Source organism: Nipponia nippon, unplaced genomic scaffold (genome assembly GCF_047370975.1).
Source record: "Nipponia nippon isolate SJK-2023a ecotype South Korea unplaced genomic scaffold, ASM4737097v1 scaffold_10, whole genome shotgun sequence".
In the NCBI taxonomy this organism is placed as follows: Eukaryota; Metazoa; Chordata; class Aves; order Pelecaniformes; family Threskiornithidae; genus Nipponia; species Nipponia nippon.
The window spans coordinates 7,042,420-7,057,497 of NW_028262291.1; the positions used below are offsets into that span (position 1 = coordinate 7,042,420).

At 40.3% G+C, this 15,078-nt stretch overlaps 1 protein-coding gene across 6 annotated transcripts in view; it reads right to left on the reverse strand.

The window, feature by feature from the left end:
* LGR4 (leucine rich repeat containing G protein-coupled receptor 4) overlaps positions 1 to 15,078 on the reverse strand; it is an 84,855-nt gene that overhangs the window by 10,486 nt on the left and 59,291 nt on the right. For all 6 annotated transcript variants that reach the window (XM_087743435.1, XM_087743405.1, XM_087743424.1 and 3 more), the window contains 8 exons: positions 6,473 to 6,688; positions 5,626 to 5,697; positions 3,810 to 3,878; positions 3,149 to 3,220; positions 2,991 to 3,062; positions 2,235 to 2,303; positions 1,751 to 1,822; positions 73 to 138 (listed from right to left, as the gene is read on the reverse strand). In XM_087743435.1, the coding sequence (XP_087599561.1) occupies positions 73 to 138; positions 1,751 to 1,822; positions 2,235 to 2,303; positions 2,991 to 3,062; positions 3,149 to 3,220; positions 3,810 to 3,878; positions 5,626 to 5,697; positions 6,473 to 6,688 (708 nt within the window). The remainder of the gene's footprint in view (positions 1 to 72; positions 139 to 1,750; positions 1,823 to 2,234; positions 2,304 to 2,990; positions 3,063 to 3,148; positions 3,221 to 3,809; positions 3,879 to 5,625; positions 5,698 to 6,472; positions 6,689 to 15,078) is intronic.

Consider the following 15,078-nt stretch of genomic DNA (forward strand, 5'->3'; position numbering starts at 1 on the left):
AAAAATTTCTAGAGAATTCGACTCGGCATACTAAGGAGGTAATAAAGAAAAACAACATGTATTTCTACTTACATTTCTTCCAAGGACTGGCAGCCCTTAAAACTTGGGAGGTCCTTTATACTGTTATAAGACAAGTCCCTTCAAAACAGAAAATGGGAGAAAGGTGCTTAGTTCAACTCTCTTCTACTTGAAACATCTCATCACTTGTACCCGTTAAATGGATTGGCAGAAAAGTCTTCCTGTTAGTAACATTCTGCAGAAAAACTAGGTGCAGTTTAGAGAAAAATCTTGAATGGAATCACAAGTGTGACCTCTTCACAGTCATCCTAACTAGCCCCACTTCGATTATACATATTATATACACCCAAAAACGCAGAAAGACATAACTGCTATGTCAAGCTTGCAACAGTCAGCAACTAGCAGAAATAAGGCTGTCTATATAACTCTGTAAAACATTGATTCATTGCCTTTTATTCACTCTATCCATGTAACCCTTTCAAAAACTACATTTCTATATCTCTCACCCTCTTTGTCTCTGAATTTGGTGAACAATTTTTTGGTTTTTTTTTGTTGTTTTTTTTTTAAAACTTTCCCAAAATATTCAACGGTGATTTAAAGCAAGCAAGAGTGAAAAAATTCATCCCAAAACTCTCTATTTCACAAGCATTAACAACTGAAACTAGTGTTCTGTAACTGAAAAGTAATGGAGAAACAGGCCGTGCCTTTGTAGTGGCTTCAACAACTCATGAGATCCCTCCCAACTGACATTTTGATTCTATAGGCACTGCTTTCAGCTCTGCATCTGGATATACGCATACCCCAAAACCATACTGTACAAATTCCCTGAATTCTGAGTCATAATCTAAAAAGGTTTATTGATAATCTACTTTTTTAGAATAAACTGGACAGATGGTATGCAATGCAGGAATTTCGTGCAAATTTTTATTTAGTGTGTTGGTACCTCCCTAAGCAGAGCTAGGAAAGTTCAGATTTTCCTGTGAAACTATGCAGCAAAAAGACTAGAAACTTGCAAGCAATCTTCAAATTCCTGTTCCAAACTGCCATTTGAAAATAAATCCTACCTCACCATTCTTTTTCCCTAGTTCTTCTTCTGTAAAACAGAAGACATTTTTCTCCTCCATTTGTCAGCACTTGCTTTTGTTCCAAGTCTTCCTGCGTGTATCCTCTGTAAATATGGCTTTGCCTCTCCCCCACCCAATGGTTTCATTTTCCAGTTTGTTTTTTTTGCATTTGTTTTAACACATCCTTACTTCTTTTTCTGTCTTGCCTCTCTATTGCTATCCTCTTCCTAATCCTCATCTCCATTTCTCTTGGTTCCTGACGCTCTCTCCTGTGTTCCTGAACACAAAAAGTCAAAGCACTATAACTAAACTCTTCCTTAACCTCTGAATGTAGATGATTACTGTTGTGTTAAGAATGAATGGTGGCACAGTAAATTTAAAGATGCAAAGACTGTTCTGCAGCACCACCTCACAAATCTTTTGTAAAATAGGAAAGAAATACAGTGCATCCCTGTAAAGGGGACCCTGTTTCAGGAATATAAGGCATTAACATCAACTCTGCCATGAGTCTTGATTTGAAGAATCAAAAAACCAGAATCAGATTTCCAACTTCGATAGAACTACTAGGATGAGCAATTCGAAGCAATACTTGTGCTTTAAATTAGATTTAAGTTTCTTTTAAAACATTTTGATGCAGATGAAAATAGGAGCACAATGTGTATACTTACAGAGTTCGTAGCACCTTTTGCTCTTGGCATAAATTAACAGGAATACTGTCTATCTTGGTCCCTGTTAGAGTTCTGTGGAAAAAAAAAAAAACCACAACATATAAATGTTTGCATAGTTGATGGTAGATGGCATAACGAATGGTAAGAGCAGAATAAGGATGGTGTCTCAGCTATCGGGGTGCTAGATTCACCCACCAAAATTTTTGTATGTTTGTTTTGTAAGAGGTCAACTTTTCTGTTTTTCAGGTCTGTGAGAGGGGGGGTTAGTATCAGTGGCCTTTTCATAGGCTGTTGTCAGATTATCCTATTAAAAACAAAATTAAGAGGCACCCCGGTATCACAGTAAGGAAAGCTATATAGTTACTTTTATTGACAGGAAGAGAACATACATCCAGTTTCTCTCCAGATCCACTTATATTTCAATCACTTCACAAGAGGCAAACCCAAGAAATTACTGGAAATCATTTCTGTAGAAGATACTTACAAACTCTCCAGATTAACAGTTCCTGTCAAATTAGGAAACCACTGCACCATGCTGGCACCCCGAATGACCCTAAAAAGATCCCCATGAAAATTAGCTGTAAACTGTTACGCAAAGAATTGTGACATTCAGTCCTGCTATCAGGTGGATATTTTCGCTAAGGAGACATTCTAACATCCTTATTGCTTTTGTTTAAATTTTACACATGAAGATAGTCTTTTCACTGCTTCTTATACTAGTAATTTGCTTAATAGATTACTCCTCCATTAGCAAACAACTGGAATTCATCAAGCTGGGAAGAGTCAAATCAATACACGTTTGAAAAGGGCGCAAACTCTTAGGTAGTTCATAGTTCAAAGTTTCACTCCATTTTGCTTTCTCGTCGCCCCCTGAACCTGGTATCTTTTGAGAGCATGCATGCACTAACCTGCAAAACATTCTCACAATGTACATCCCTGTTCAAAAACCACCTAGGACATATTGCAGTTTGTTTAAGTAAGAACCTGAGCATTTGGCCTGAGGCTATGTGTCTTATGCAAGGTAATGAAGATTTTTAAAGAAAAAAAAAAAAAAGGTTGTAGAGCATATTTACTAGAGCTTCTTAAGAAACTGGATATTCCCAACAATAACAATGTTAACAAAAGCTTACTATAAAAAAATTATAAGGTAAGAGGCAGTCAGAAAATTTAATTATTTTGAGTTCTTAGCCACAACATTTCATATCCATTTATTGCACTATATAGTTGACATGATACTTACAGGGAATGCAGATCTGACAGATTCTGAAATGCTGAGTTCCCCACAAAAGACAAAGGATTATCATACAAATGTCTGGGAAATGAAAAACATGTTTCAATCGCTGTTCTTACAGTCACTGTCTGCTAAAGACTAAAAATAGATGCATGAAAATTACTCACATCGTTCTTAGAAGGGGGTTTCCTGCAAATGCACCATCAGGAATTATGGAAATGTAGTTACTGTGAAATCCCCTAAAGATGTTACCAAAGAAGAAAACCAACATTTAAAAATATACTGCCAGTAGATTCAACCAATAGTCATTGTCTTCACACCTACTCAATTCCCAATCCTGCCAAAAATAGGATTGTAGAATAGGAGTAAGTCATACTGTAGGAGTAACTTTGAAGGCATGATTTCTGTCTACTGCACATCAGCTAAACTGAAAATATTTCATTAGAAAGAAACCTTTCTGTCCGAAGCATGATCTTGTGCCTTCTCTCTTCTTCCTTCCCTCTTAAGGAGGGGACAAGGAAAACGTGTGATCCACAAATACTTAATTCTGCTACTGGCGGCCAAAACCAGCTCATGATTAAGATCTATGCTAATGGCTCTCCTGAATAAATTGCTTGCTTATGTAACTCCAAAATAGTTTTCAACAGGTTCCCTCTCTAGCTGATGATTATATTTTCCTTTAATTATAGCATCACTTAGCATAACTTAATCTGATCTAGGTTGCTGCATAATGAGACAAGCATTCTTAAATCTGGGAATTTCTTTTCCCTTTTTATTTATGGAAAGGAGAAAGAAAACTGCTAAAAAGGGAGAAAAAGTAGTACTCACAACTCCTTTAGACTTGGGAGTGCTTTTATAGCTTCAGGGAACTCTACCATGTTATTATAATTTAAATCCCTAGAAGAAACAAAGCAGGAAATTATAAAATTCTTAACAGTGATCATGAATTGTTAAAATAATTTTTATTTAACACAATTGAATGAAAGCAGAAAATTCTCAGAACATCTTTAACTAGACCATAGAATAACGTGATTTTTAACTTAGATTTAGTCTTCTGATGTTGTACATGCTTTATAACTAGCTAATAACCTGGGTAAGATATTTCATATTATCCAGAGGATTATTCATATTAAGTCAAATGACTTTTCCTTACAGCAAAGCTCAGTATTTTTCAACAACTCAGATTTTTCTTTAACAGAATTTACATGGAAATGAACTAAGGTTTCAAAGTTGTTTTTTTTTTTAAAGTAGATATAAATGACTACTTTTTATTAGCTTTTCTTTCAGGTTTTATAAAATAAACAGTAAATAAGCCATTAGGTAATAGCAGACCTTGTAGCAAAACTAATTATAAATATTGAACAGAAGCAGAAGAAAATCTCATCACACTGAATCACTACACATCAGTGACAGGGATCTGCTGATATCTAAGTTAACCTGTCACCATTCCAGCAGTAATGTCAGGACCAGCTACAGTCTTTTTTCTGCAAAAGGGATTCCTTATGAGAGGGAAAAACATTTTGAGAGTCTTACATCAGCTGTGTATATTTACATAGCATCTAATTATGACTTAATTGAGGTTCTAAGAGAATGACAAGATAGTTGGGAGTAAGCAGCATTCCTGGATTCACCCAAACTCCTCATGTTAACAGAGGTTGTCACTGGCTTTAACATGCCCTTACCCTCCTTCATTTATTTATTTAGCATTCTCCTAAGCATAACAAAATGCACCACTGAAGGAAACACTGCATTCACCGAGCAAGTTGAGGGAAATGGGGAGTGTAACCCAAGCAGCTGAAGGCCATTCCTCACCAAGGAGATGCTCTGGAGGTCGAGGAGTGCTGTGGAGCTAGGATCTGGCCACTATGGACACCCAGCTCTGGGGGGTGTATGAACTGTCAGCAGGGATGACAGACACGGGGCAAGGGGAAGGTGATGCTTCCTGCCCCCATCCCTTGTTTCTGTCTGAAGGAACATAAGGCTCACTGTTTCAGATAAACCAGTCCACCATCTTAATATTTGCCAGTATTTTACGTGAACCTCTTGTATGAGAGGCTGGGAACCAGGAGCTGGGCTGTTTTCTACCAGCCTGCAGAGAGCTGCAGGGACGCGTGAGTGACGGCCTCCTTGGCAGGCAGTGGTGCCCGTCCAGGAATGGAGGAGCAGTGGAGAAGCAGCCCGCTGGGGATCTCTGAGAAACCTCTACTGTCACACAACGGTTTTGGCAGTGTATCTCAAATACGTTTAATCCTACAGTAAATCTGAGAAACAAATATTTGTCCCTTATCACCCACAGGGCCACTTGAAACACTTCTGATACATCCACCTGACTCAGTGGAGTGCTATGCAAAGATACACCAGCTAGATCAGGGCTAGGACCATTAGAGCCACATCACCCAGCCTGACATTTCACCCAGGCTAATATTTACCTGCTTCTCAACATAGTTAATTAGTTTTGCTGGAGCGCTGCACTGATACTAGCCTTCAGTTCTAAAACCTGAGCTGGACCTATGTCGGTGGTATGTGTTGTGCCGTGCACACATGCCTTATTTGCAAAATCTTTACCATACCAGTAAAGCAACCTTGATTAAACTGGGAATGAGGCAAACACTGAACAATGAATTACTTTAAGAAGCATACTTACAAGGTTTCAAGGTTGTCTAATCCATCAAAGCAGTGTTTTCCTATAGTTTTTATTTTATTATTATGAAGATGTCTAAAAAACAAAACCAAAACAAGTATGCAAATAAGTGAATGATTTCATTTAAGTTAACAAATTAGCAGATATTTCTATGAAATCAAGAGTTAAACAGTTTAAAAAAACACATTATATAGGGTGGATTATACAGAAGAATATCTTTTACTTCTAGACAGAAATATTTCATCTTCATATGGGAACAGAATAGATTGCCCACAGTCAAGACAACCTATTTTAAACCTTTACTCACTATCCAGAAGTGTGGAAAAAAAAAAAAAAAACAACAACTGTTTAAACATATAAATCAAAGTAATTTTTTGTATTAATCCTTGGAGATATTTAAGACTACACAGAAACAGGTCTGGGGCAGATATTTTCTTCTTTTAGTATCTCTGACAGCTTCCTCTAACAACCATTGGTTTGAAATACTAGTTAGTAAAATGAGACATCAGGAAAATATACGGCAATCTTACTATCCATAGCCCATTTCACCTTCTGTTTAGGAGAAGGTCTTTAGCAAACCTTCACCGGGTTGTCTAAGTATACATGGTATCACCTCATGTGGTAGATGTGGTAGACTTCACAGTGCTAGGTTAACGGTTGGACTTTATGATCTTAAAGGTCTTTTCCAACATAAACGATTCTATGATTCTATGTTGGTAGTATAGGCTGTTACTAGACAACTGAGCTAAAACGTAACAAAATACCATTTTCAGTGCCATCCCAGCTTAATCAAAACTGTAACTGAGGACAGAATCAAAGTGACCTATGAAATACAGTTACAAATACTCACAGAACAACAAGACTTGAAAGGTTTGTAAATGCATAGTCAGGAATGTGTGTTATTTTGTTAAGAGCCAGTGTTAACGCCTGCAGAGAGGGGAGATTGCTGAGCGGATAGATGGGAACTTCTGTCAAACTGTTGTCATCCAACCAAAGGTGACGCAACTGCACCAGGCCCTCAAAACTGTCTTCTGGTATGGCAGTAATATGGTTAGCATCTAAACGCCTACATTAAAACAGAAAGAATTCACATAGTAAACTCACAAACTACAGATAAAGAAAAATGTTCATTAAAGTCCTATTGCTCCTGAACATTTTTTTTAAGCTTAAATATGTTTTACTGAAATAATTTAATATCAGAAAGTTTGAAGGTTTACTGAATGATGCATGACCACCCTTTCAAGGCAAATGAAGAGCCCGTAAAAGAAAGCTTCATAAAAATTTCTTCTCGGACTTTTTTTTAAGAAAACACTTTAACGAATTCATATGCTTATAATCGGCTTAACAAATTAAAGTGGTAACTCTATAGACACCTCTCCCCCACAAACCTCCCAGCTATCAATACTGGAACAAGTCTTTAAAATAATAGCTTGATAGCGTATCAAACATTACAGAGGCATTTACTCATTTGAACTGATTCTCCCTATAGCTATGTTGTCGACAGCATCGTATACTGTTACATGTTTTGTTTTGTGGTACTACTATATACCTTAAGCGATTACTTTAGAGAACAAGATTATTAAAAGCAGTCATTGAATAAAGTCAGTTATGAGTCATCCTAGCAAATAAAACATTATATTATCAACTGAAACTGAGAAATTTCTCTCACTCTTGCACCTGATCCTTTCTAGCATGCTCCACAAAATAAATGCAAAATAGCACATTAGCACTGTTGACTATTGTACAGTATTGGATTTACCGTCACACTTTTTCCCCAAATAAACTCTGATTGCAAACATTAGCAGTAGTAACACATATGGAAAGCGACTTAGCTACCTTTCATACACAGAGAGTCAAACCACATGTGACAATTACTTCTGGTACAGTTACCGGCTCACCTATGCTATTGGGTTTCACAGCTTCTTCAGGTTTCAAAGCATTAAAAAAAAAAAACAAACCACTCCACACCTGGAAACCTAGGAGGCTAAAATGCATGTCCTCCATTCCGACTCCAGATGCGAAGCCCTCACGACGGAGGTGCAGGTGTTACTGTCAGAGTCTCACCCAGAATCCCGATCCATGACAACCGACAAACCTGACACTGCGCTCCTTGTCCGATGGCTTTGGCAACGACAACAAAAACTCTCGTGCAAAATGACACACGCTTCTTCCTCGTGCAATACACTCTGAACCAATTTCTCTTTTCATCTTCCCACATTAGCAGCGAAGCTACCTGGGTAGCCCCACTGGCAACCAGGGCAGGCAAAAGGCACAGACAGGGACCAGTTCGTCTACACTATACCACATAACCAGATGCGTTGGAGGTGAAAGTGGAAAACCACCCATGCTAAAAGCTTAAGCTTGGATTCACACAGACAGAAGCCCCAGGAATGGGCAGCGGCAAGGGATGACCCAAGAAGCAGCAAAACACGAATAAAGCGCTATTCTTCCGAAGGCAATGAGAGGAATGGTCAGCAGCGATAGTCCACGAGATGAAAAAAATGGACTGTAACAGATCCGAGCCAGCACAGGGATGAGAGCAACAGGCAATGTTTGACTGTCCTCTGATCTCGAGGCTGTCTTCTGTATGTCAACACACAGCTGAACTATGGTGACTTCACTGCAAACATGGAAGAAAACACCTTGCACAACTGCTCTGAAATGACTGGTATACCAGCCACAGTATGTGTGCTGCTGTCTGGGGAGACAAAACACATGTATGCTTCTCCATTTGCATCAATATTCATTACAATACAAATCAGCACAGGTTTTGAGTTATATTAAGAATTCACTGTGTTTCTAAAGCCATGATCAGACATGCTCTTGAAAGTCTAGCTGGGTTAGTTTAAGAAGTCATTGCCTCCAGCTGTTCATCCCGTCCCTCTCCAGACTGGCAGATGGACCAAGCGACTGCTCTACATTTGTCCCCGGGCACAGTCACGACAGCTTAAGTGGCAGGGAAAGTGCTTCTGGACCCCAGCACTTAAAGGCTGTGCTGAATTCAAAGGGAGAAGACAAGCTTGATCAAGAATTAACGCACTTGATCTATTTCTGTGAGAGAGAGTGGTGGTGGTGTTGTGATGTACATGGTTTAAATATTCCAAATCATTAGGGGAAAAAGGCAGCTGAATTTTCACGTAATAAAAAGTCAAGAAACACATCAAATTAAGTAACAAATACACCAATATAAGTGGGAACTTACAAAACTGTCCGCAGTCAAAGGCTCTTTCCTAAGATGAGTGAGGTGCCATTAGCTCTAAAGCTGTACATCAAAGAGCTAATTCCTATGGTTCATATACTGGCATCCCCTTATTTGCCCCATGGTCTGACAGGTGTGTACACTATTCTGTTTGAATGCTTTTAGGCTGCACTGAGACTGGAACGGTTCAGAGAAATTAACTGTCTGATGATAATAAAGGAAAAAAAAATAAGGGGGGGGGGGTTAAGGAAAGAAGCCTGCAGCTCTGCTTCAGAAAAAAAAAAAAAACAACACACCTAGAAATTACCTGCCTTTCTTCCCTCTCCTAAATTCACACACCTCCCTGAAGATCAAAAGAATTATTTTCCAGTGGAATAAACATATCTGAGTCTTCTCTTCAACTAATTTCTCCCTGCCTCCCCTCTCCCCCTTCTTTTTTTTTTTTAAGCAAAGCAGCATACTCAAGAGGCAGGCCTCAGTCCTTGTGACTAACTTGTCTACACCTATGTTCGTACTTTCACTGTGCTCTTTGCTAAATTCCATTTACTCGAGCAGACTTTGGAAAACAAACACACACCCCGAAGCCCCAAGCCCTGCTCCTCCTCTCCCACAGTTAAAGCAGAAGATGACCAGAGGAAGGACGGACACATGCAACAAGGCAGTCGAACTCTCCACCGGGGAGAACAAAAAGGGTCATGGAGAAGATGACGGACCCTTCATCCCCAGCTGGCTTTGCCAAGACCTCCGTCCCCCAGCGCGCATGGATTGAGCACCCAAGTAACTCCGCATCTTAAACTGACGGCTCTCCACAGCCATCCAGTCTGTCGTGTTCATCTTCTCCTGCCCGCAGCAGTAAAACTGAGGGGGGCAAAGACCACCACCCACCGTTGTCACTGAGCAGGGAGGTTCGAGAGGTGAAAGAGGGCACCTTTCTGGCTCTGTCACTTCTTTGCAAACATTTGGCATCATCTTAACAAATGCAGCATCTGAATAGACCTGGAAGTAATCGGTGATACCAAATCACAAAGCCCAAGTCAAGCAGAAAGACAGGACATCTTGCTGTGATTATTTGTTTCTCTCACTCCCCATCTACATGGCAACTTCCCCATCTCTAAGTCTGAAGATCACTGTGATAGTCCAAGGCTTTCCCAGAGGCCAATGGGGATATCAATAAAATAGCTGAAAACGGACGGTTTGCCCAGAGTTTTCATTGAGCTGCATTTACAGGTTTAAAGGGAAAAAAACTGCGATTTATAAATGTTACAGGAACAAGCACAGCATCAAAAGAACCAAAGCAGGTATTATTATGATTACACAAAATAATCCTTATTGGTGCTGGATTTCTGTTATCAGTTGTCATACCTCAAGACTTATTTTTAACTAATTTGGCCATTTCCATCTCATCCACTTTTTTGTGTCCCTCCATGCCTCTTAGTGTAAGCCTGATGTGCCACAGTTGTGTGGTTTTTTTTTTTTCCTCTCTTCCAAACAGTCAAAGCTTAACCACATTATCTTCAATGCACAAAACACAGCTGAAATGCTACTATTTAATGTGAAATGCACATAATGGAGTACTTTGTGAAACAACTGAAAAGCAAACCTAAAATATTTGACAACTTCCACAAAATATTACAATTAAGGACCACACCTTTTCTTTAAGATGGGATAAGGGAGTATTCACTAGCTCCAATAACTAGCGAAGTACAAGTAATATTCTTCACTTGGACTGAACTTTTACAAAGACTGTCCTTTTCCATTAAAGTGTTAAAGATAAGACTATGTTCTTTAAATTAGAACTTGCAGCATATACTTAAATTCCTTAATCTTTCAGAAGCTACTCCAATTCCAGCTTCCCTATAGGCACTGGCTTGTGAGAGGCCTTTACTTTTAGTCTATAAATTCCGAGTTCACTTGTGGAGCTGTCATCTTCACTTTTATTACCTGTCACGTTCCCTCCTCACACAAACTCCAGCTCCACAAGACGAAAGAACAGGAAGATGATAGAAACCTATACATTCAGCAGCTCTTATATCAGTATTTGACATATTGTTAAAACAAGTAAAGAACATAGCAACTTAAAGGTCTTCAAACAATTAACTCAGCTTTAAGGAAACTGTAAAACTAATATGAACTCCTACCTCAATTCAAATGCATACAACTTCCAAAGTCTAACACATGCGTATATATGAATTTTGTATATTTATATAGCAATATAAACACACACAAAATTACAATTTTGACCCCAGTATATTTCAAATTTTCATGAAGCTTTTCACTACAAATCTCAGCCCAGGCCTGCCAGGAGTACGTTGGTGTATGGAAAGCAGATACCTGGGAGGCGGCACAGCATGGCATCCAGCTTTTTTAATACCTTATGGGGCAGGGGGAAGGCAGGAAAAAAACTTTGATGAATTTATTCATTTCTGAAGCATTGGGAGCTTAAGAAAAAAAAAAATTCACCAGATCTCCTCAGTGTTTCCTCGGGATGTCCCAGGAGCCAGCCAAGCCCCCTCCTCCCCTGGTCTCCGAAGCACCTCTGCACCACACCAAACCGCAGCACAAACTGCTGTGCCAGACACCTGCGCAAAAGCAGGTGTTCGCCAATGAAGCGGGCACAGCAGCACTGTTACTGGGCACAGCGTCTACTTACAGGGTTAAAAAGGCTAAAAAGAAAGCATACTCATGGCCCTATTTGGGCTGGCCAGCAGCACTGCTTAGAGCAGGCTCCCTCCAGCCCACAACCCTCATGGGCAGCATTGAGGAGGCCTCCAGGACCACACTCGCACGTCTCCTGCGGCTGCCCAGTCCCTCCGGTGCCGCTTCTCTGGTTTATTCTTTTCCCATCCTCCAAAAGACACCAGGAGCTAGGCAGTGAGGGTTCCTCCCCATCAGACCGGGGAGAGGCAAGGCAGAGCATCCCTTGGCTGCACAGGCAGGGTCACGCCGCAGCCGGGCTGCGAAACCGGCAGCTTTGCGTGATCCCAGCCGGTCTGGAGGGAGCAGAAACACGAGGGGGAGAGCTGGGCACAAACCTCAGTAGGGGGAGAAAAATAAATCCTGTGTTTTGCTCTCGTCCTGTAGTCTCTCCAGGCATGTTATGGTCAACCCTCACTCTGCCGGGGCAAACCATCAACAGCATGCCAGTGGCCATCGCCATAGATGCTCCCCGAGGAGCCGGCCACGCTCCTCGCCACAAAGTCCACCTGGGTGTTGCGGCTGCAAGACACATCTCATAAATGTCATCTTAGTAATAATATTCATTATGAAAATACTGCCACACATTTTGTTAACACTATTTGACTCGGAAGAGGAGACCATCACAGATTTGTTTGCCGCTACTATCCCAGCCTCACTAGCTCTCATCTGTGGCCACACTTGGTCTTCCAAGCTTCAGCGACTGGGAAATTTTAACAGCCTTGTACTAATAGCAAGAGTTTAACATTGATGTTAATAAAAGGAAATTCACTCTGACTCTTGTGTTAAACCACTTCTGCTCAATGGCAATCATTAAAGAACTTTGCTCTTTAAAGTGCTCCTTCAAAAACCACAAAGAAATCACTCAAATTACACTGGAGTAGATTTTTAGGTTTTGAAGTTGAGTACTGATAAGCCTGGTACCTAGGAAATTCTGCTACAATGTAAGGCTATAAACCCACCATGTTAACAGAAGTACTTTAAAATACTCAGCGCATTTTCTCACTGTATCAAGCGGCAGCTCTCTGTACCTTATGTGTTGAGAACATCAATACAAGGATTTGCTTTATGCAAAGACAAATTTACAGCAGCTCTCAGAAACTAGTGATACATGCCAAAGCTATTTCAACCACCAGTACTGATGTGCCAGCACACCTATTCTTCCATTTAAATGTTTAAGATGCTACCGCTCAGAGATCACAGTTTGCTGCACATCACCCATAGAGGATTCAGCTGACCTTTACCTACGTGCTGTGTAACTTCCACCATCCCAATTAAGTTTCTGATCACTCAGTTTCTAAATCATTTCCCCATTTTTATTTAAACATTAGCAATTCCTTAAGCAAGCCCAGACAGTTAAAAAAAATCAGGTTACAAAAATCCCAGAGATTCCTGAAGCTCGCAAGAAATACCCGTACCTCACTTTCAAGAAAACCAGAACAGCTTCTAAAAGTGAACATGGCATAGGAAAATGAGATTCTTGTCATTCAGCAAGTGGGTAAACTTCACAAAGCAGTATATTTAAACTACCCATATTTAAAGATTTTTCAGCACAATCAAACATGCACTTATACATTCTTTACTCTACAAAAAAATGCAAGGGAGAAAAGCATGTTCAGCATAGTTAAGTTTGTATTGGTTTTGCAGGTTACAAAGAAAACGTGTGTGAATTTCTCCCTTTCCCATAGTTTAATCCTATAGCTTAATACAGGCTCACTTGAGGGCTGCTCCTCTTTAACTCTTTAATAATAGTGAAGTAGGGAACTAAAAAACCTCTGGAGAAGACAACCCATTAGAAGTTGGTTAGGTGAAAAACTGCCTGCCACTGTTAAAGGTGCATACCAGATACAAGAACGCACAATGCTTCTTAACTTCACCTAGTCATTGCTGTTAATGAACATTTTCCACAGTCTCCCAGACAAGATTATGCTTACAGGTAGCCCTGTCCTTCAAAACTCTGTAATCCAGAATCACAAAATTATTAACAGAAGCCATAAAACACACTTCAAGAAAAAATTAGCAGAATGAGAACTGCGTATTTTTTGATACAAGACAGCATTTGCATTGTCCTCTACAAATTCAGGGATCTTCCCTTCTGACATCTTTCAATGTGCTTATGGTTTACATTACTAAAATTGTTGTCACCAATGTGAACTACCACTTAAAGCTTTGCGGTTTCATTATGGTACAAGCAGAACGTTTTAGATTTGATTTGCGTCTTCGTTCTTTTATAAATACAGATGTAACTTGATCTGTATAAGCCATCCCTCCTAAAATAAGAAAATATTTTTCCTAATAGAAGAAAATAAGGTTATAGCAGATATGTGCTATAGCACATGTAAAACATGACCTGACTGACTGAAATACTCTTCCGTCCTCTCTCCCCATCCTTTTTCCCCCCTGTACATTTTTGCCCTGCAAAGCAAGATCCTGGTCTCATTTCTCTCAATCCCACACTAGGACCCCAGTCTTTCCTGCCTGGGCCAAGCCAATTCCCTCTCCCAGAAAATATAATCACATTCCAGTTCAGCACGTTCATGCCTCCTGCCGCATCCTGCCTCAAGCCTGCTCCAGCCTTCCCAGATAGTAAGGCAGACTGCAAAACTGGTTATGGTCCTGCAGCGGAGGCTGCAAGCAGACTAGGCTACGGAGCCAGGACTGCTCCCGGCTACCGCAGAGAATTACTGCTGACCACACGCGCGAAGACACTTACCCTGCAGCTCAGGTGAACACCCACACAAAGAGAAAGGCAGGAGCTATCACAGTCGAGTACCACGCTGGCACGGTCCCAATACCCACAATTTGGGAATCTGGCATAACAGCGTAGCTGCAGCGCTTTGAACTACTGCTGCAGAACGCTCTAATGTTCCCTGCATGTGGGCATGTGCGCACATGTGCAGGGACAGTAACCTGGCGATTCCTGAACTACAATTATAATAAATTGTCTCAGATACGCTAGCAGCTATTGACAAGCTTTCAAAAATGACTCCTGGATTTGATAGCAAACGTCCATTAAAATTAGCAGCAATTCGGTTTTTGAGTTTAAATGGAACACAGTTCTCCTTTCCAAAGCATCTGAAAGTCTGTTTAAATAACATAGTTCCAGTATTTGTCACACACTGAGGATTGTACTAGAGTGTTTTGTGCTATGACTTGAATTCATTATGTAGCTGGGTTTCTGGGGTGAATTAGAGCAACCCTAGAAGTTGCTGTAATTTACAGAACCACTTTACAAATTCCCACATTCTGAGTCAAAGCTGAGAATGAGCAGTGTTACAAAAAAGAAGTCATGGCAGTCAAATACACTTGTTACGCTGAGGCACCTGAACAAGTGACCCTCTGAAATGGCGTCCTGGTCCTTTCAGGCTCTGCACACGCTGCTGGAGCAGCACGCTGCTCTGCTACCTCTGGCTCTCCATACGACCCTTGGATCCCCAATAAACCTCACCGACACCACTTCCAGATCTAAAGTACTCCATACCTTTTGATAACAAAAATACACTGTTGATGCTTTGCAGTAGTTGAAATGCATCAAGACTACTGTTTACATTTGTGAAGCTCCT